The 20,899-nt window shown below is 53.3% G+C and overlaps 6 protein-coding genes across 6 annotated transcripts; 3 read left to right on the top strand and 3 right to left on the bottom strand.

Moving 5' to 3' along the window:
* Positions 1 to 3,496: 3,496 nt before the first annotated feature.
* Positions 3,497 to 7,266, bottom strand: CCM_04518 (catabolite repression protein creC; the record flags this gene model as incomplete). The annotated part of the gene is made up of 9 exons (XM_006669666.1): positions 3,497 to 3,548; positions 3,596 to 3,696; positions 3,765 to 3,899; positions 3,957 to 4,242; positions 4,292 to 4,665; positions 4,713 to 4,877; positions 5,031 to 5,485; positions 5,534 to 5,682; positions 7,184 to 7,266. The coding sequence occupies 9 exons, from the start codon at positions 7,264 to 7,266 to the stop codon at positions 3,497 to 3,499; spliced, it is 1,800 nt and encodes a 599-aa protein (XP_006669729.1).
* A 108-nt stretch (positions 7,267 to 7,374) lies between these two features.
* CCM_04519 (mitochondrial Rho GTPase 1) lies at positions 7,375 to 9,353 on the top strand (the record flags this gene model as incomplete). The annotated part of the gene is made up of 2 exons (XM_006669667.1): positions 7,375 to 7,384; positions 7,405 to 9,353. 2 exons carry the CDS (start codon positions 7,375 to 7,377, stop codon positions 9,351 to 9,353), a joined length of 1,959 nt encoding a protein of 652 aa, XP_006669730.1.
* An 859-nt stretch (positions 9,354 to 10,212) lies between these two features.
* Positions 10,213 to 11,739, bottom strand: CCM_04520 (mRNA cap methyltransferase; the record flags this gene model as incomplete). The annotated part of the gene is made up of 1 exon (XM_006669668.1): positions 10,213 to 11,739. One exon carries the CDS (start codon positions 11,737 to 11,739, stop codon positions 10,213 to 10,215), a length of 1,527 nt encoding a protein of 508 aa, XP_006669731.1.
* Positions 11,740 to 12,708: 969 nt separating this feature from the next.
* CCM_04521 (proteasome regulatory particle, non-ATPase-like protein) lies at positions 12,709 to 14,297 on the top strand (the record flags this gene model as incomplete). Its single annotated transcript, XM_006669669.1, has 3 exons — positions 12,709 to 13,167; positions 13,233 to 14,038; positions 14,099 to 14,297. The coding sequence occupies 3 exons, from the start codon at positions 12,709 to 12,711 to the stop codon at positions 14,295 to 14,297; spliced, it is 1,464 nt and encodes a 487-aa protein (XP_006669732.1).
* Positions 14,298 to 14,672: 375 nt separating this feature from the next.
* Positions 14,673 to 16,174, bottom strand: CCM_04522 (alanine aminotransferase, putative; the record flags this gene model as incomplete). Its single annotated transcript, XM_006669670.1, has 2 exons — positions 14,673 to 15,724; positions 15,787 to 16,174. 2 exons carry the CDS (start codon positions 16,172 to 16,174, stop codon positions 14,673 to 14,675), a joined length of 1,440 nt encoding a protein of 479 aa, XP_006669733.1.
* A 1,897-nt stretch (positions 16,175 to 18,071) lies between these two features.
* On the top strand, positions 18,072 to 18,491 carry CCM_04523 (50S ribosomal protein L33; the record flags this gene model as incomplete). The annotated part of the gene is made up of 2 exons (XM_006669671.1): positions 18,072 to 18,372; positions 18,445 to 18,491. The coding sequence occupies 2 exons, from the start codon at positions 18,072 to 18,074 to the stop codon at positions 18,489 to 18,491; spliced, it is 348 nt and encodes a 115-aa protein (XP_006669734.1).
* Positions 18,492 to 20,899: the final 2,408 nt, after the last annotated feature.

Raw genomic sequence — 20,899 nt, forward strand, 5'->3', positions numbered from 1 at the left:
CCGTCGAGTTTGCTTTGGAAATGGGATAACTAGGAGGAGAGGAGGGAAGAGTCGGGAGAGAAGCGAGGGCGAGGCGACAAACAGAGGTAGGCAAGTAGTTACCGCCGTCGTAGCAATGAGCTGACAAGATAGATGTCCATTCAGGTACTTTGTACCTGGCAGAGGAAAAAATAGATGGACTGGTCGGACAGAAAAGACTGGAGCTGGGACTGTTGACTAGGCCGGTGATGCATGCAAGAGACTGGTGTAAAACAGTGGACAGTCAGGATGATACCTCAAGCGAGTGGATTTGGGCGCAGCATGTGTGGATAGACGGGAGTGGATGCGATTGATGGTGTGGGCAAGTTTGGGAAAGGGGAGTAGAGAGGCGCGATGTCGAGGATTGATAGGTGATAAGTGATGGATAGGTCGGTAGGTAGGTAGGTGGTATGGAATATCGAGATTGAGCGTGAGGGAGGCGAAGCAGATGAAGGCGAGAGTCGGCGATTGTTACTTTTGCAGTCGGAATATGAAGACAGACAGGTACGGCTACTCCGGAGAGGAAGAAAGCGAGGGAAAGAGGAGAGACAATTTGAGCCTGGGAACCCTTCCAGCGCATCTACAGCGCATCGACAACAGTTTGACAGCTGAGACAGGGCAGTATCGCCGCAACCTGTTCATGCACGCCGGTACCTTGGTTGGCCGTTGACGGGGATGCCTCTTTGGTCCATTCCGGCCCACTGCCTACGACTCACTCATCACCTCCCGTAGACCGCCGCGACTCATTCACACAAAATACATCAGTGACGAGATGGCTCGATGGCTCACCGTCGCTCAGGATGCAAGTCAACTCACGCATGCAGTCTGATGCATGGCTTGAAACCTTGTCCACTTACAAAGTACACCCTCTCGCAACAAAGTACAGCACCTCGGTACCTCCCAGAGCACGGTGTCTTCCGGCTCGAGCAACTGCTCGCATGTGTCTCTGATTCATTACTCTTCACCCGGACGATCTCTTGGGTTGCACTGCGAATGCCGCCCGGTTCAGTAGCCTATTTAACTAGTGCGAGGTAGCCTGGTAGGGTTGCAGCGAAAAAAAATTAACACCGAGCGTGCATCCATTCCAGAACGCTGTATCCGTACCTAGGCATGGTATAACTACCTTAGCAGGTACAGAGTAGTTTTTAGCCTAATTTTATCGAGTTTGCGTCGAGTTGCCGCATCCGTAAGAGACGTGAAACATGCAGCGAACGGTTAATGCACAGGGACATGCGGCCGCATACAGGGTTCAACATCGATCGGTATTTGACCTGGCCAAAAAAAAAACACCCTTGTAATATAATATGTAGTAATTTTACGAAGTCTTGGTCAAAACACGTAGTGTACATGGTTACCGCCACTTGATCCCTCTGCATTCCTTTTGCAAGGAGAATGCCGAGATACTAGGTACCTACCTACCTAGATACTAGATATGTACTTGCACATGCACAAGCCACTGGCCACCAGCCACAAACTCCGAAACGCCAACTCGCCTCGGCGATCGGAAAGCTTCACCTTGGCTTGTGCTTCTGCGCATTCCGACACGCCAACCACCGCCTCAAAACTCAACTTGGCTGTACCTCCAGCTCGTCACTGCGCCGCCACCACCAGCACACATAACTGCTGCGCTACTTGTCTACGTCCTTCTACCCTTATCTTGCGTGCTTTGCCATGGCCCGTCGACTGGCGTGTCATGCCATGATGCCATGCAGGGCAGCACTCACAAACCCAGTAGAGTCTGTGCATCTCCAAACGCCAATAATAGAGACCCTTACCGTGACGTTTCTTTGTAAGGCTTCTCGCGTAAGTGTGTATTGCAGGTCAATCGACAATGTCAGTCCCACAACGTCGTGGGCGAATGTCGGCATGTTGCAACAACCTCTCATATTATCAGCTCATCTGAAACCACCACCGTCAAACCGTCGATGACGGCCCGACCAGAGAATACTACCCAAAAAAAAAATAAGAAAAGATGAAGGGAAGCAGGATACACATTCAAAAGAAAGCCCTCTATACTATGGAGCCATCGTATCTGCTGCGGCGCCATTTCCCTGTAACCCATCCTGATAGCAGCGGGTCGTTGCCCGCTGTGGAACCCGCCTTGACTCTTGGCCTTTTGCATTGGCCCTTTCCTTTATTATTATCCATCTTTCCAGCCCAGAGCCTCAAGCGATCCGATGGCATGTTGCAAAGCTGAAAGAGCCGGTAAATTGCAGTGGGTGTGGCTATGCGGCTCCTCGATCGCAACAGCGTCATGGCCGGCATGGGCCGATGGCAGAGCTCTTTCTTGGCCCGGATTGCCACCACACTCTTTCAGCCTCTCTATATGTAGCTACGGATTGGCCGTTCACATGTTGAATCGAGACTCCAGGTTGGCCGGAGCGTCTCATCTTGTCGCCTTGCTTCTCACAGCTCGCAGGGTTCATCAGCCAGCCACCAGAGCTGATGGGCAGATGATGCAGCCCTCTGAGACGTCACCGACGCGGCACATGGTCCGGCGCGATCGAGCTGCCGTTCCATCATGTAGCCCTGCTGCTCATGCTCATGTATCATGTTTATGTGTGTACCAGACGCCCCCCTGTCCGTCTTATCTCTACGAATGCCGTCAGCCATCAGCCCATCCTCTTCAACAAAGCAAGCAGAACCTTTGGGAAATGACCATAATAAATCATCGTTCATACGGATATTAAACGCGCACTTTCACTGGGCCGTCCAGGGACCCTGCTGCTTCACCGATAACGATCCATCACCTCATAACCCGTTGCCAACGACCACACCCATCCCTTTATTCCCGACCTTGCCTCGTCCCTCTTTTATTATCATTTTTGTGGTTTTTCTTCATTGTATCCACATTGCCATCTCCTAGTTACGTCCCAAAGAAAAAAGATGAAAATTAAGTTTATTGGCCTATCTTGCTTATCTGGCCGCGCTTCACCTGGATTTGCCTCCCTTTTGTCATCCGTAATTCAGCCCTGGCCAAGTGTCGGGTCTTTCGGTCTACCACACCGAGAGTCCTGGCCGCCAAGCCTTTCTCTCGCTTTGTTTCTTTGTCTGGACAGACACGCATCAGGCCAGCGAATCAATCAAGCGCTAGACCTTCTAGAATGTCCAACCGACTGCCCTTGTCAAGCACGGGTAGAACCACGTTGTCCGGCACGGCCGGCTCATCATACCCCCTGTCAGCCACATTACACTAACACGTCCAACACACACCCTCGAAATGCAGGCAGCACCAAGTGAGATGAAGAGACCAGACATTGTAACAGTAATTCATATGTGCTATGAAATCTAGTATCAACAGGATAAGTAGAACCGACTACATGTAAAGAGATCTCGATGGTATCACCAATTTGCACGCTTTTTGATCCGTGACTGGATGCAGAACCTGTTCACCCCGCCACCTGCTATATCTCGCCGTCACCTTGTCAACGAAACAACCACCAACGCCAAAGTCTGCCCTTTACAAGTCTTGTCGTCATCACGAGGCTATTTCTGAAGCCTTTAGATCTACTGCCGCTCCCATACCGGGTCTGTTCCACGTCCTAATGTGACCTGTATCTCGGTTAGCGGCCGTCACGTCAACGAGCACAAGAAAGACTTGCCATTTTTGCAGCTGGTGATAATGGCATCCTCGGTGAACTCGAGCCATGACAGAGGATGTTTGTCAATCACTTTTGTCTGTGCACCCATGTCAACGATGAGCCTAACAAGTCTTCTTAATAACGAAGGCTCCACTCAAGACTTACCATGACTGGGGGAAGCATCGGAATGTGTGCTCGTGGCTCGACAGCATGCGCAATTCTGGAGCCATTTTCGCTGTTGTAGCTACTGAATCGCTCCGGTAAGCCGGAATTCGAAGAGACTGAGCTTCTGTGTCGGTTCTGTTACTGTCATATCAGTATTTTCACAATAGTTAGAAGAACATTGCGGAATCATACGGTTTGGGGGCGGTGCAACATGACCGCCGAGAAATCCCACAGGCACAGTCGCCCATCCTCACCAACACTGCCAAAGCGATAGTTGCGATCGTCACAGCGCCAGGGGTCAAACGCCAGAGCCGCGACCCACGATTCGTGGCCCTGGCATCGTGCAACCAATGCGGTATCGGCCATTGACCATATCGAAATAAGGTCGTCCTGTCCACCGGTCAAGACGTATTTGCCATCTGGTGTCCAGGCTACGCAGGAAAATCCGCCATAGTATGAATAGAATAAATCAAGAAGCCTGACAAAGTCATGTTAGTTTTTGTCAGGCAATGCGTATGCCCACTTACTCTTCCTTGAGATAATCTATGATTCTCAGAGTTCCATCTTCAGACACAACAGCCAGGTGTCTATGACCAGGCGAGAACGAAAATGCGTGTATTCGTTGGTTTGATAGCTTCCAAGCCGCTATTGGGTTCGTCTTCTGGTTCTTGGAGTGCACTGATTTGCGAATGAGCATAGTGATGCCAGATGACGTTCCGTTTGTGCCGTCGCCAGCATCGGAGCCTCCATTGGATTGGTTCTCGTCCTCTGGCGTAAAGGTCGCGTCCTCTTTCTCCTTGTCATAGACAATCAACGAACCATCCATGTGCGCTGCAAGGAAGAGGTTTTCGGATCCAGGCAGCCACTTCACGTGTGCCACTGGTGTATTGTTGATGACGCCCTGGAATAGGTCAGCACCGTAGCATCCAACAGAAGCAGTCGACCTACATTCTTATTCAGTCTGGTATAGCGCTGCGAGATGGGTTCCAGCCAGATAATCTCCCCTGTGGAAAATCCCATGACGACATCGAGGTGGGAAGCGCCTTTCGTAGCCATATTCACATCGTGGCACAAGCAGTGGGCTTTCGTAAATAGAACCTTAACAAGATAGTCCTGCTATTCGGCACATTAGCTGTGGTGATCCGCAATTGGAGACGCAATACTTGCCTTGTTGGTCGAGGACATATCCAGCCATTGGAAAGCCCGATTGATGTTGGCAAAGGCAAAAATACCGTCCGCGGGATGATCCGTAAGTCGCCGGCTTACGCTGTCATGGACAATGACTCTAGAGATGAATGATGAGTTGCTCTTTGTGACGTTATTCTTTGGCTTCTTTCTCTTGTTCACGTCCTTGGTTACGACCGTCGTCAGGGCCGCATTGCCTTGTCCAAAAGCCGGCGCAGCAGACCCGAAAGCAACTTGTGAACCTTGCTTGTCGCTGTTGGAGGTCGCCCGGCCATCTTCACTGCTCATGCCGCCTTCGGTTGAACATCGAATGTCGTTGGATCCATCCAAGGATACCTGTCCGCCAAAGGAAGATGCTGCAGCTCCCCTGTAGACGAATGGGGGTGGTTTAGGGTGGAGGTTGACAAGGGACAGTTTTGTCCCTGCACTGGCGGGTTGTGGGGTGGTCGCGAGCGGGTTCGGGTTCACGATGGGAGCTTCGGAGGGGTGCGGAGGAGGTGTGGCTAAGGAGAGATCTTCTCTGAGCACGTAAGTACCTAGCACGTGGTCAGCCGACATCAGCATCAATCGTCTGAGGTGTTTACCTTCTCCGACGAGAAACTGCCATTCCGGGCCCGTGGGCTTGTCGATTGTGTTGTTTGTCTCGACGAGCGGCACAATGCCGCCTAGACCTGCGGCTCCATAGCCGCCGACGCCGGGGTATCTCGGAGGAGGTGGTAGAACACTGAAGCCACTTTTGCGACGGAGCTGTCAGCATGGCGGGCAGCAAGGGAGCCATCATTACGGCGCCTTGTCGGTTGGCACGACTTACAGCATTTCGATGTATTTATCCTGTCGTCGGATCCTTGTCTGGGTCCTCTATCGACTCTTCTTGGGGTTGCTGGGAGGGAACGGAAGTCGCGCTGCTTCAGCGCATGTGGTGGTGACGTTATCGTAGCCGACCCCAGCGGTGACGCGGCCGCAATCGTTGGATCGGCGTAGCTGCGCTGTGTTTCACGCAGCGATGTGTATCGAGAATGCTTTCAAGGGCGACGAGGATGGTAGAGGAGCATTTGTTGGCTGTTGGGACGCCGGGGCTGTCGACACTCTCTGGCCATCTGCAGCTGGGGGAGTTTATGTGTGGGGTAGTCAAGCCACCGGAGCCTGGAGGAGTAGCCGCCGACTCGTGCCACTTGGCGGGCTAACAGGGCGGTGGCTGGAACTAGACTCACGCCAGTGAGTCCGGGGCGTTTGCAAAGGTGCCTTTTCGTCGTCAAGTGCCGTTGGGGGACAGAATGGTTTGCTGACTGGAAGCTGGTGATGCTGTGTTGCAGTTGCTTCGCCGATCGTCGGCTGCAATATGGGGTACCTAGGTAGGTAGTCTGCACGTCGCTGCGACTCTGACTTTGTGGGCAGCGTTACCACCTTGGGGGTGGACCCATCCAGACAACAAGCAGTCTGAGGGCCTGAGAGTTGGATTTGGCCATGACAGACAGATTGCTGGCTAGGCTGAATGAATGGGTCACAAGGTAACATGATTAGGTGTTGGCTGGTTGGCGGACTCGAGTTAGCACAGCGTAATAATGTCGTGTGTAGGGTATGCGGGGGGGCAAGCGACGGCGGCAAACAAGCGAGCATGTTGGCGCAGGTTTTCAGGTGCTTTGGAAGTTTGAAAGAGTATAAAATTCGAATTGTCGACAAAGTATTTCAATATTAGCTATATTCATCGAACAATAGTCAAGGTGCTGTGTGCACCATGTCCTAGGAGAAGTTGGCTCTAAGTACCTAGTATGATAGAGTGCGAAAGGGTATATTTTGAACAGAGCTCAGTCAGAGGTGTATACTTTGAGCTATAGCTCCTGGTGGCACAGATCTGCTGATCAATACACGGAATCACCTAATTTCTGTAGACATGTACGGAAGTTCGCATGTGCAACGGGATCATGTTGCACCAGTCATTATCATTAATCAGACCACCTCCCTTTTGGCCCACCCCAACCATTCTATTCTAACTAGCAGGGCGAACTGCTGGAGACGGCCCAAGTCATCATGAACATGCTCTGTGGGGTCAGCCACTAATAAAACCGACCAAAAGTACGTTGTATTTTTGAGCAAATCACCGCCTGATCTCCATACATTGCTGATCACAGGTACCTGCTGTCACTATCAGTACCGCCTTTTCAATGCTGCAACAGTGCGGCAAGAGAGAGCGAGCACCAATCCAATAAGCCACCCCTGCAAGCCCGCAATTCTACCCAGCATCGTCCCGGCCCAGCTCCTCTTCCTCCGGTCGCGTTTCTTTCTCCTCCACGGCCATCTCGGAAGGCTTAAGCTTCATCGTCGCATACATCTGTGGCTTTGTTACTGAAATGTCACGGACATGACGTAGACAAGCATCCTTGAATTCATCGTCTTGTTTCCTCTTCCGTCTTCTGTCCTATTCATCATGACGACAGGTATACTCTCCTCCAAAAAGCCCCCTCTAACCCCCGACACGCTCCAATCATCAAGCTTCCTCAACACGTTTCTAAACTGACGCCAAATGTGGCAGTCCGCATTTGTGTCTGCGGTGATGAAGGCACTGGCAAGTCGAGCCTCATCGCCTCCCTGGTCAAGGACCAGTTCATCAACAACAAGATTCAGTCTGTCCTGCCGCAAATCACCATCCCGCCCAGCATCGGAACGCCAGAAAACGTCACAACCACAGTCGTCGACACCTCGGCCCGCCCCCAAGATCGCACAACCTTGCGAAAGGAGATTCGAAAATGCAACGTCATTCTCCTCATATACTCGGACCACTACAGCTATGAGCGCGTGGCTCTTTTCTGGATGCCATACTTCCGCTCATTGGGCGTCAACGTCCCTGTTGTGCTCTGCGCCAACAAGTCTGACCTTGCTGGCCAAGCCAACACGCCGCAAGTAGTCGAGGAAGAGCTTCTGCCAGTCATGTCAGAGTTCCGCGAAATCGACTCCTGTATTCGAACCAGCGCCCGCGAGCATCGCAACGTCAACGAAGTCTTCTTCCTGTGCCAAAAAGCCGTCACACACCCCATCGCCCCTCTGTTTGACTACAAAGAAGGGAAGCTCAAGCCCGCTTGTGTGGCTGCCCTGAAGAGGATCTTCTTCCTATGTGATAAAGACCAGGACGGGTACCTCAACACCCACGAAATGCGAGAGTTTCAGCAAAAATGCTTCGACAAGCCGCTGACCGACGACGATCTCGAAAATATCAAGCTCTCCATCTCGAAGTCGTTGCCCGATGTAAATTTGGAACCCGGTATCGACCTGCAAGGCTTCCTGCAGCTCAACAAGCTCTATGCAGAAAAGGGTCGCCACGAAACAATCTGGATCATCCTACGTGAATACCACTACACCGACAGCCTGAGTTTAGAAGACAAATTTCTGCACCCCAAGTTTGAAGTCCCCGAATTTTCTTCGGCCGAGCTAAGTCCCGCTGGGTACCGCTTCTTCGTCGACCTGTTTCTGCTCTTTGATAAGGATAACGACGGTGGCTTGAACGATGAAGAGCTGGAAGCACTGTTTGCTCCCACGCCAGGTCTTCCCCCGTCTTGGATCGATTCATCCTTCCCATCGAGTACTGTACGGAACGAAGCTGGCCACATCACTCTGCAAGGTTGGTTGGCGCAATGGAGTATGACCACGTTTTTGGAACCGCACACGACAATATCCTACTTGGCGTACCTTGGCTTCGAACCCGCAAGTCCTAAGGACTCCATCACGGCAGCGCTCAAAATCACGAAATCGCGCAAGAGGAGACGTCGCCCAGGCCGCGTCGAGCGAAATGTCGTTCTGTGTTACTTGATCGGAGCCCCCGGCGCTGGAAAGTCGTCACTCCTAGATGCATTCCTGAATCGCCCATTCGATGGCCTATACCGTCCAACCATCAAGCCACGACGCACCGTAAACAGCGTCGAATTACCCGGAGGAAAGCAGGTGTACATGATCTTCGAAGAGCTTGGCGAGTTGGAACCGGCAATCCTGGAAAACCAGTCTAAGCTGGATGCTTGCGATCTTGTCTGCTACGCCTACGATTCCTCGGATCCGGATTCATTCTCGCATATCGTAGATATGCGAAAGAAGCACCCCTACCTCGACGAGCTCCCTTCGGTGTACACGGCCCTGAAGGCCGACAAAGACAAGACGACACAACGTAGCGAGCTGCAACCTGACCAGTACACTGCTGCCATCAACATGAGCACCCCACTCCATGTGAGCGTCACATGGAATAGCATCACTGAGCTATTTGTCGCCGTCGCCGAGGTGGCCACGAACCCGAGCACAGGCTTTCCCAAGAGTGAGGAGGAGGCCCCTGACCGCAGCGGGCTGTATATTGCTCTGGGAGCCACGGCGTGTGCCGTCATTGCTGCAGCCATGATCTGGCGCCGATCCACCAACTCTGCGTAGGACGTCACCGTTCTTCTCGGGCTGTTTCCTGCACATATACAACGCAACTCAACTCCTTGAACGCGAGCACTCGTTATCTTCTCTTCGACTAATGGCCTGGATCTGCACCGCCTGCCGACCAGCCCTGTACCACTGTTTTTACCCTGCATGGCAGACATATCCTTCGTTTTGTAATCATCACGTTTGCAATGACCTTGTACTCGAGAAGCTAATCCACACTGGAGGAGTAATAGGTGTTTGTCCCTTTTTGGATTATTCTGCATATATTTTCTCTGTCCTGCTGAGGACAATATTTCCATTTTCTTGGATTCATACACCAACACTCCCTTTGTTCACTCTTTTTTTTTTTTACATGCTGGGATGGCGAGGCGCTTTCGTGGCTCTTGGCTGCTCTGTTTGGTGTACAAGAAGAGAAACAACGACAAAGGCACTTCAGCTAGTGATATTATGATACCCAACTTTTCTTCTTTCGAAAAAAATAAATAAACTACGCTCGTTTCAACCAGTCTATACATAAAATTCATTGGACAAGAAAAAAAAACATGTACAACACCCGGTGTTCGCTGGTCGTCACCGAACCAACTACTAATCTGGCGCTCAAGTGGTTTTCGTTCGGAGATCAGACGGGATCCAGATTTTTCACTCGGCTATGGCCGTACATGCTAGATAAATGAGCATATTCTACTTATAACTCGCCTCGTGCAAACTGTTTGCCACACTAAGATCAGATATGCACGCGTGATGCTGCTTCACTTCGTACGGGTCGCTAGTATCAGACACAAAAGGAAGCAGTATATTCGCCATGTAGGATCAAAAGTTGTAGTCTGTTTTTCGTAAATAAAAGTACAAAACATCGTTTTTACACCTTGTAGAAGCAGAAGCCGATGTAGAAGCTCGCCGCCTCCATCTCGTCGTCGCTGACGAGCAAGGGTCCACCGCCGGGCTCGCGGACGCGCATGCGCTCGCTCAGGGGTCCCAGCTCCGGGTCGTCCTTTTCGGCGGCCCAAATCTCGGGAAAGGTGCGGTGGTACTGCATTTCGAGGTTGTAGTCCTCGGCGAGGGCGCGAAACGCCTCCCAGGGCACCACGTACTCGGGCACCTCTTCCACGGCCTCGTCGAGGAAGAAGTTGTACTTCCAGCCAAATGCGGGGCGGAAGACACCGTCCTCGGGTGTCGGGCCAGGGAAGCGCACGCGGTAGATGGAGTTGCCCCATTCCGCCGACGGCTCGGCCTCGCCCTCTTCCAGCTCGCCGTCCTCAGGCTCCGGCGCGTCCCCGGCGGCCCCCGCGGCCGGCTCCTGGTCGCCACTAGCAGCATCGCCAGCACCGCTGCTACCCTCGGCCGTCTCCGCCGGCTTCTTCTTGGCGGCGCGACGCTCGGCGGCCTTGGCGTTGAAGGCGCGCACGTGCTCGCCTAGGACATCCGAGTTGGGGATACAGCCGATGAAGCGGCCGCCCTTTTTCAGGGCGCCGGCGACGTTGCGCAGCATGTTGCGGGCATTCTTCTCCGACTCAAAGGCGTAGTGCATGGAGAACATCATGCTCACAACGTCGAAGCCGCGGCGGTTCATGGGCGAGGGATCGAAGCCGACCTGCTGGATGATTTCAAGGTCCTCGATGCTCTCGCCGTAGCAGTCCTTGACGTGGAACCGCGCGTCAAACATGCGGGCGGGCGGACCACGGTGATGCCCTCCGCCACGTCCGCCCCCGCGGCCGCCACCGCGCGGGTTACCCATGGTGCGGTAGCGGCCACGCGCCTGCTCGATGCTGACGTCGGCGGGATCCAGCCCGACGTAGAGCTGCACGGCCTGCGGGGCCTGCTGCCACTTGTTGAGGTCGCCGCCCTTTCCGCAGCCAATGTCGAGGATGAGGAGCTCTTTGCCGCTGGTGCGGCCCGACTCGCGCGAGCCGGGCGCGTGGTCCTCGTCGGGCGAGTAGCGCTGGATGAGGCAGCTCTTGATCCAGTTGTTGAAGACGCGGAGGCCCTTGATCTTGCTGTCCGTCGTGCGCCACTGCCGGCCGCGCTCGGGCACGCTGTTGTAGTGCTGGCGGACTACGTCGTGGTTTCCCCGCCCACGGTGGTGGTTTTGCTCGGCGGCGGCGGCGGCGGCCTCGGCGGCCTCCCGGTCACGCTGGATCTGTCGTTGGCGGATGGCTTCGCGCTCGGCCTCGGAGATGCGGGCGCGCGCGCCGGGACGCTTTTGCTTGCGCGGCGGCGGCTGCTCGGAGGGTGACGTGGCGCGGCGTTTCGTCGCATGTAGACTGTTGGCATTGTATGGTTGCGGGAGATCGTCGGTCGTCTCTTGGGCTCGGCGCTTCTTGGGAGGGCTACGGCTCCGCGATCGAGACCGGGTGCCGCCGTCGCGGTCCTCATCGTCTCGCGCCATGGCGGGTGAACGAGTGTATATTATTGCAGGTGAGCGATTTTCTCGATTTGTTGCTGGTTTTGGGTATCTTTGGTTGCAATTGGGCTGCAGTGCGAATGCGGAGCGGTGAGTTGCGTGAGCTGTGGCCAGGAGGGAATTGCCTTGTGGTTTGGAGGCGCCTGAAAGAAATCTTGGTGTTCGGTACAGGCCAAGCGCCGTTCCGGTGACAAGGCCGCCAGGCACGCAAACAGTAGAAGAAACAACCACGAGCCGGGGTTGGAGTTTGCTCCGGGTGAGGATTCTGGGCGAATAGCAATAGCAAAAAAACGCCAATGGTGGTACGAATGATGAAATTGATGAAAAGGTTTCACGACGTGCAATATTTTTAAAGAATGGCTGGGTTCGTCACTTGGGACAAGACCAACTAACTGACAAGCTACCTGCCAGCGGGCTTGCTGCCAGGCGGCAAATCCAAGCACATTTGTAGGAGATATGCCCAAGGGGATTCATATCTATGGCGTATATTGAAAAAAGTATATAAACTTGGATCCGTGGTTGACAAACATGGGACGTTAGATCGCCTTGGCGAGGTTATATGGAAGATATATATACCTACCTCCTACCTACAGGTAGGTAGATTGCTGGTAACAAGGCGCAGTGTATATCTAGGTACCTAGGTAAGCAGTCCGCGTCACGCTGAAGCCTTGAGCTTGGAGCTTTGACGGATATTTCTAGCGCCGCTTTAGAAATTTGCTGCAACTGGTGGCATGTTTCTTGGCGCCAACACACGTGACCGCCCGTGTGTGGGCTAAAGCAGCGTCATTCCCAGCTAGATTGAGCCGTCTCCACGACTGCACTGGTCCAAGCTACCTAACTACAACCTCACAGCGGGCCGGATTCCATCATCTTCCGCCATCTCCAACTCGCATCAACAAGCCTCCCTGACTTGGTCATCGAATCTTCCTCGCACGCACGCACACCGCCGCCGCCATGGGTTCCGATCCGCAGTACGCCAAGTGGCCGCTGCTGCCGCTCTCGCAGCACGTCTTCACCCTCACAAACGCCTACGCCTCGAAGACGTCGCAGCAGGCCGCCCTCAAGGCCCTCCAGGACGCCATCACCGAGGACAAAATGGCGCCCTTTTACCGCTACCTGGCGCACCCCATCGACGGCGTCCTCCACCAGGTCGGCGAGGGCGGCGCCGCGGGCCCCGGCAAGCCGCTCAGCCGCAAGTCGTCCCTCGTCGGCATGATTGCCACGAAAGCCACCGCGCACGGCGTCCACCTGCCCTGGGACGAGGCCCTGTACGCGCGCTTACTCGAGGACAACGAAAAGGAGCTGGCGCAGTTTCAGAAGGAGGAGGACGATGCGGAGGAGCAGGCGGGCGAGACGGAGGTCCTGGCTGCCAAGGGCAGGCGAGCAGACTTTTGGGCTCGCGTGGGTGACAAGGTAAGCAGTGATGCTGGATGATAGCTTTATTCTTTTTCCCCACGACGTGCTAATGCTTGGAACAGGAGAAAGCAATCACAGCATACGACGATGTTTTCGAAAAGACGGGCATCCTTGGCAGCAAAATCGACCTCGTCCTTGCGATAATACGCATGGGTCTGTTCTACGGCGATAAGCAACTTGTCAAGAAGTACATTGAGCGCGCAAAGGGGCTCGTCGAGACTGGTGGTGACTGGGACCGTCGAAACCGCCTCAAGGCCTACGAGGGCCTCCACCTCCTCACCGTCAGATCCCATAGTGCTGCCGCGCCCCTTCTCCTCGACTCCCTGTCGACCTTTACCAGCTACGAACTCTGCACCTACTCCAACCTTGTCGTATACTCTGTCTTGGCTGGCTCTGTCTCGCTGAAGCGCGTCGACTTCAAGTCCAAGGTGGTTGACGCTCCCGAGATCAAGGCCATCCTGGGCGACGGCGAGGACAAGCTGCTCGCTCTCAGCGGTGCTTTGAGCGCCGGCCCTGGCGCCGACGACACCCCCGGCACAAACACCCCCAAGGCTGCGACGACGGCTGTCAACCTGACCACTCTTGGCTCGAGCGCGGAGCAGACGGAAGCCGAGGCGGCCATTGACTTTTCGCCGTTGGCGCTCCTCGTCAGCAGCCTATACAACGGCAACTACAAGACCTTCTTCCAATCGCTCGCCTCAGTCGAGGAGCAGTTCCTCAACCAGGACCGCTACCTGCACGAGCACAAGACGTGGTTCATCCGCGAGATGCGCCTCCGCGCGTACCAGCAGCTTCTGCAGAGCTACCGTGTCGTTGGCCTCGACAGCATGGCCAATGACTTTGGCGTCACGGTAGACTTTTTGGACCGGTACGTTTTTCTCAAGTACTGGTGCTACATGAACCTGAGGCTAATATTTTTTCAATGTAGTGATCTCGCCCGCTTCATCGCCGCCGGTCGCATCCCCTGCACAATTGATCGCGTGAGCGGCAAGGGCGTCATCGAGACGAACCGACCGGACGATAAGAACAAGCAGTACCAGGACGTTGTCCGACAGGGCGACCAGCTGATTACAAAACTACAAAAGTACGGACAGGCTGTTCGACTTCGTGGAAGTGAGAGGGCGTAAAGGGTCGCGGAAATGGAACATGGTTATAGGGGTTTTTTTACGTGGAGTGTGTCCTTACCACTTATGTATGATAAGACATCCAAATTAGATGAATAATTCTGATACCAAATGCAACGGGGTCAAGAATTTTGCCAACCATGAAATGTGAAGCTTGTCATGTACACGGGCTGACTGAAAACGTAGAGGCAAGATGTCGTCATGGAGGTGAGTACCGCGGTTTAATTGATCGTCTATATACTAACGTGTTGTTTCCAAACACGGGGTCTCCTATCCAAACCAAAACGAGACCCGTTACGATGTCATATTTCTTTTGAGATATTCCCTTTCATCTATTTTTCTTATGGTGTCAATGGTTTATGCCAAGGCTGGCATGATTTACCTGTACTTGTCCATGAACTCTTTGTGGAACTTGACAATGCTGCCCACCCACTCGGTGCCGGGAGCAAGGAAGGTGGTGCGGAAGTGCAGGGTGCCCTCGACCTGACCGAAGCCGCTGCCGGGGATGACACAGATTCCAGTGGCCTTGAGCAGCTCCATGGCGTAAAACTCGTCAGCCTTGCGGCCGTCGGCCTTGGCAGCCTCGACGGCCTTCTGGGAGAGGGTAATGGTGGGGAAGAGGTACATGGAGCCCTGGGGCTCGGCGCAGCTGACGCCCTCCATCTCGGAAAAGGCCTTGTGGAGGGCAGTGGCACGCTCCTGCAGGCCATTGAAGATGCCCTTGTACTCCTTGTCATAGAGGGCAAACGAGGGCTCGCCGGCGCGGGGCGGGTTGACCATGAGCTCGACCATGCACTGGCCGATGACGGGGGCGCAGAGCATAATGGAGACAAACTTGTAAATATTGGCCTCGACTTCGGGGTCAAGGCCAACGAGCTCAAAGTAGCCGCCGCGGTGGCCACACTCGCCAACCATGCCCTTGGAGACGGAATGGAGCGAGGCGAGCTGGACCTTGTCATACTTGCCAGGTGCGTCCTTCTGCATCTGGCGGAGGACCGCCTTGAAGCTGTGAAACTTGCCGACGAAGACGTTGGTTTGGTAGACCTCGTCAGCCATGACGAGCAGGTCCCGCTCGCTGGCAAAGTCGAGGACGGCGCGGATATCGGCCTCGGGCAGGGAGGCGCCGGTGGGGTTGCCGGGGTTGATGACAACGAGGCAGCGGACGTCGAGCCCGTCGGCCTTGGCCTGCTCGTAGCTCTGACGGATGGCATCGAGGTCGGTGCCCCAGTTTTTGGACTCATCGAGGTAGTAGGGGACAGGCGTGGCGTCGAGTAAGGCGAGCGAGGCCGTGTAGAGGGGGTACTGAGGGATGGGGATCATGATGCCAGTCTTTTTGGAGGCGCAGATGACGTTAAGGAGCGTGTTGACGCCGGATGAGGCGCCGGTCGAGAGGTAGATGTGGGCAGGGTCCGCGGGGAAGCCATCGCGCTCTGTGTGGGAGGCGGCGTTAGCAAGTTAATTATCATTATTTCTGTATTTGTGGGAGCCGTACCTTGGATAAACTTGGCAACACTCTCTTTGATGGCAGGAACACCGTTGCTGGCGCTGTAGGCGCCGACCGAGCCGACGCTGGCCAGCAGCTTCTTGGCGCGGGCAATGACATCGGGCTGGTAGCCGAGACTGGTGTGCAAGACGTCCTCGTGCTCGAGCAGCAGCGGGTTCTCGAGGAGCGAGAGTACCTGGCGGAAAAAGGTGAGGGGCTTCTGGTCGAGCTGCTGGGGGTTGCCAATGTTGGCGCTGATGACCTGGTCAAAGGGCAGCGTCTTGTCGCCCTTGGCGAGGCGGGCGCGAAACTCCTCCGACTTGACGGCGAGCTCGCCGCGGACGGCGTACTCGGCGTTGCGGACGCGCTGGTTGATGGTGTCGACGGTGAGGCCCATGGTGGACTGGCGGCGTCGAAAGGCGTAGAAGAGGGTTGGTGGTGTAGTAATTGAGGGAAGGACGGCCGGGACTTGAGGCCTGACGCGGACGTGGGGGTGTAAAAGGGCACTTGGCGGGGTCGTTGAAAGAGCTGGAGTCCAGAATTGTCAGTTGAATATTGGAAATCGTGTCTTGGGAATATTTCGCTTGGTAGGAAATGGCGGTATCACACAGAAATTTATGAGGTCAAATTCAAAACAAAAGAGGGAGATTCATGCACCTCATGCAAATAACCCTAGATGGTCTGGACGGCGGGGTGAATCGATGGATTGAAAAATGGAGGGGCAGAAAAAAGAAGCGAACGCGGCTTTGGGAGGCAAGTAGCGGTAACTAATAGAGGGAGGTGCAAGTGCATATGCCGTGAAACGATTTGACCTCTTGGAATTTATAACAAGAAAAGGTAATCCCCAAAAATGTAGCGAATGACGGCCCACAGCGCAGTATTCATTCACAGGATAATAAAGTGATTCGCCCAGGAATAGTAAGTAGCATGCAGGCCCTCATCCTCTTTTCGACTCATTGCGCATCATCTCAGCCAACAAGGCCCCGGTTCATCGGGAGTGGTGTGCCACACCCAGACAAGCCAAGAAGCGTCATGGCTTTTTTTCCCGGGCTGTTGAAATGGAACGGCTTAGGCATCGGACCCGTCCGAGAAACCGGGAGACGCCGGAAAAGAAGAAGCGCCTCCTTGGGGTTGGCACTCCTTGTTGGACAACAGCGACCTCGTACTGTCTCTGGCCATCAACGGCGGGAAGAGCTCTGGGGGGTCCGGTACCGGGGGATGAGGCATGTTGCACAACAACAGGGTACGTATGAAACAGTGACGGCGGGTAGAAGAAGATCAGAAAAGAAAAAAGACAGAATATATACAGGGAAAATGAATAGAAAAAATAGAAAATGAAAAGACATGTCACATACCTGCTACTCGGTGTGAGCTGCGCGACACCGCCCTCTGGGCAGCAACGAGACCCATGGAGAACAAACACAAAACAGAGGGCAAGCCGTTTGGTGCAGATGGACAACCGACAAGGGTTCAAAATTCAATTCCAAACTCTTGCCGTTGCGAGAGGAAAAAGAGTCCCCAACGTATCCCTTATAAGCATATTTGTTGAGGCGGCAGGTTTCCTTGGGAAGCTCAGCCACTATTACCTAGTATCGCTGATACGTGCCCGCGCCATATCCGCTCATGTCCTAGACGTTTCATGGGTGTCATTTCATCACAAATGCCGCACCGCTTCAATATACCTATTCCCTCGCACCTCTTATTATTAAAGAAATGACTAGTGTCGTGAGGCGCGACACATGGAGCCTACTCGTAGGATGCCGTACCAGGTCCCTGCTCAGATTCAAAGCCCAAAGTACGCAGGCCAGACTCACTCGGACAATATTTGCGATTTTCGAATTTATTCAATTTAGCCATCATAATTTATTCTCTTCCTCCTCCTTACCATACCTCCCCGTTCTATTTTATTATATGTTTATGGCATTAACTACTCCTTTTTGCAAGTATTACAGTTTGTTTTCACTATTAGCACACCGAGCTAGGCACGACGACCGAGCCTTGTACGTTTTGCCATGCACGCACATTTGGACAACACCTTCTAATGTATTAATACTTTACTTACGTAGTATGTATGTAGCTACTTTTAGATCTGTCATCAAGTAGCTTGTAGCTTTGCTGACCCCCATTTCTAGTCGCCATTGGTCTTTCCAGAAAGCTGTTTGTCATTGACTTACTAACAGCGGTGCATGTCCACTGAATTACAGGGCGAACCCTTCTGTAACTTGGCTCCCCGGAGAACGGCCCTACTCTTTTTCCGACCAGCCGGAAATTTCCCCTGGTCGGCGAAGCTTCTTATGCGAACCACCACGCCGAACCCAGCAAGCTCTCGACTCAACGACGCCAAACCACCGCAAACATGGCCAAGAAAGGTGCGCATTGCCTCCCCTCCATGCCATAGCCACCTATCAATCTCCCAACTCCGAGACTGTGATGCCGTCAACCCGTACGCGCCTGTCGCTAACTTATCCTGCGATACAGCCAAGACTCGTCTGATCCACGTGCGCCTCCTCTCCATGGCCATGACCGGCTTCTTCTACACCTTTAAGCGCCCACGCACGGCTCTCCCCATGGGACTATTGAAATACGACCCGATTGGTACGTGACTATGACACGCCTCAAGGAAAATGCCTCGTCTACGGCACCGTGACTGACCCTGGTTTACTACAGTGCGGAAGAAGGTCCTCTTCCTCGAATCGAAACGAAAAGGCAAATAGGCGACGCAATTGTCCTGATTTGGCAATTATTTGTACTTTTATAGCCACATGCCACTGATTTCGCATCCGCCATCTGAATCGCGACTAGGACGATACCGCGTGGGTAGGCAACATGCCGCACCCGTTCGACACGAGTTGGTCGCATTGTATTATAACACACGCATACCTGGAGTTTACGGATGGGCCACTTACGCACCAAGCGCGCTTTGCACTTGCGTGTCGAGACATACTATGTACACACACGATATACTGGAACTTTGAAATAAATACAATGAATTCGGCCACTTAATGCGACCAATTCGCCAAGGGTCAAGTGAAGCTAAGCAAACGAGCAAATACGAACCAATTGTTGGCAGATGACTACCCCTCTGTTGTAGGATATTCTATTTCTCTTAGATTGTCGCTGCAACTCCCACAGCTGTAACGGTTTGGCCTGGTCTCAGTTCGGCGTCTGCCAAGTCTCCAAGTACAATACCACGCCTTCTACTCGCAGCCTTGTTCAACCTCAGATACTCCGTCATTGGTGTAAGCCCAGTGGTCTGATGTGACGATGGTGATCCTGGTATGGGAGATTGGACGAAAGCCGAACGAATGTCGGAGATGACCTCTTCTGATGTATGGAAGCCGTTGCGAATGGAAGCAACCAGTCCTTTGGCCACCACAGTCTTGTTCTGGGGCAGTTTCAAGATTGACCTTGGCCTTGCAGATTCTCTTCTGCGCCGCTGTTCTTCAGCCGCGGTTACGGGGAGTGGCGAGTCTTCCTGCGGCCTTGGGCTCTGCACAACAACTTTCCGGATTTGACTATCAGCGCACGTCCCACCAGGGCCTTCTTGACTACCGGGTCCAAATCCTGGGCTCGAAGATTCAGGCGACTGGCAGCTGGATGTCTGACTTGCTGATTTCTCTGTAGTCCTGGAACCGTCTGAGTGCAGTGCCCTGCCAGCCATCGTTTCTTGAACCCACTTCTCTTCTCTGTCCATGTACTTGGAAGTTTCTTGAATCAAGACACTGAGGTCATATATCTTCTGAAGAGACAACGGTATATCCTCGATCTTGGCGAGCTGTGATTCAACCTGCTGTAAGTTTGATCGCATGACCTCAACATCCTGTATTGTTTTGTGATTCATCGAGGCGGATTCCGTGCTACTGGCTCGTCGTGCACTTTCAGGGGCGATATTTGCCTTCCAAACTGCCAAGTTCGTTTCAAAATTCTCCTTCAAGCCGGCAAAAAGCTCTCGTGAGACTCTATCTTGAGCCTGGAACTTGGCATCAATCTGCCCGGCAAGCACTTCTTGCAGCCGCTGCACCTCGCTTTGGGCCTTCTCCTGGGTTGACACAATCTTGCCACTGTGTTCTGATAGACTTTGAGTCGACTCAAAGATGGCCTGCATACATATTCCTATCGTGCCATTGGAAGATATTGCCTCGACAAGACTCTCGAGACGGTTGTTTCCAACCTCTACTCTACTTGCCATATCTCCATTTGCTGCCGATATCAACGTAAGCAAGTTTAGAATTTCTGTGTGTGATTTGTGGTTGGATTTGATCGTCTGACCGAAATCGATCGCATGTGTCTGTATCTGCCCCTGGAGCTTTGCCAATCCGTCTTCGACTGCCGTGGTCAACTGCTTCGCTGATACTTGAGACTCAGACTGTTTGGAAGCAATGCAATCGATCGCCGGTAGAAGCCTACATCTCGGTCAGACTTTGCTTGAAATGCTCTCAAGCATGGGTGGTCGCTTACCTCTCTAGTATAAGCTTTTCCAAGCTACTGAGCTTGGTGTGTGATCCTGAGACCTGCTCCTTTAGCTCGGCAAAATCATGGCTGCCTGGTAGATCATCGACCCTGAAGACAGTGAACTTGTGTCAGAATATTTTGCGAAACCGAAATAACACTGACGAACTTGATCTTGACATCTCTCAGCTCAATAGCTGCCATGTCCTGAGATGCGTCCAGAGCTCGAAGTTGAGTAATGAAGCCACTCAATCGGGAGTTGACCCTCTCAATACATTCCTTCGTGGAGCGATTTGAAACCATTTCATTATATAATCTCTCTTTGTCTTCTTCAATTGCATCGATCTGATCGCACTGAGATTCGTTTTCTTTCTCGAGGGATATGATCCTGCGTTCATCTGCACTCACTTGTGAGGAACGGTCTGATGAAAGGGGCGATTTCACCTACATTCGGTTTTGTTGTACTGAAAGTCGCGTTGAATATGCTCAACAACTTTCTTCAGCTCCTCTCGTTTCTGTTTACTATCCTGTAGTGCCTTCTCCACGGCCTCCGCGTTGGCCTTTTCTACTGCTCCATCCTGATTCATCTGATTGGTAAGGTTGACATAAAAGTTTTTGAATTGGTTGGAAAGCTCGCGTTGTTCGGTAATGGCGCTGCCCAGTCTTCCTTCAC

Source organism: Cordyceps militaris, assembly GCF_000225605.1.
Source record: "Cordyceps militaris CM01 unplaced genomic scaffold CCM_S00003, whole genome shotgun sequence".
In the NCBI taxonomy this organism is placed as follows: Eukaryota; Fungi; Ascomycota; class Sordariomycetes; order Hypocreales; family Cordycipitaceae; genus Cordyceps; species Cordyceps militaris.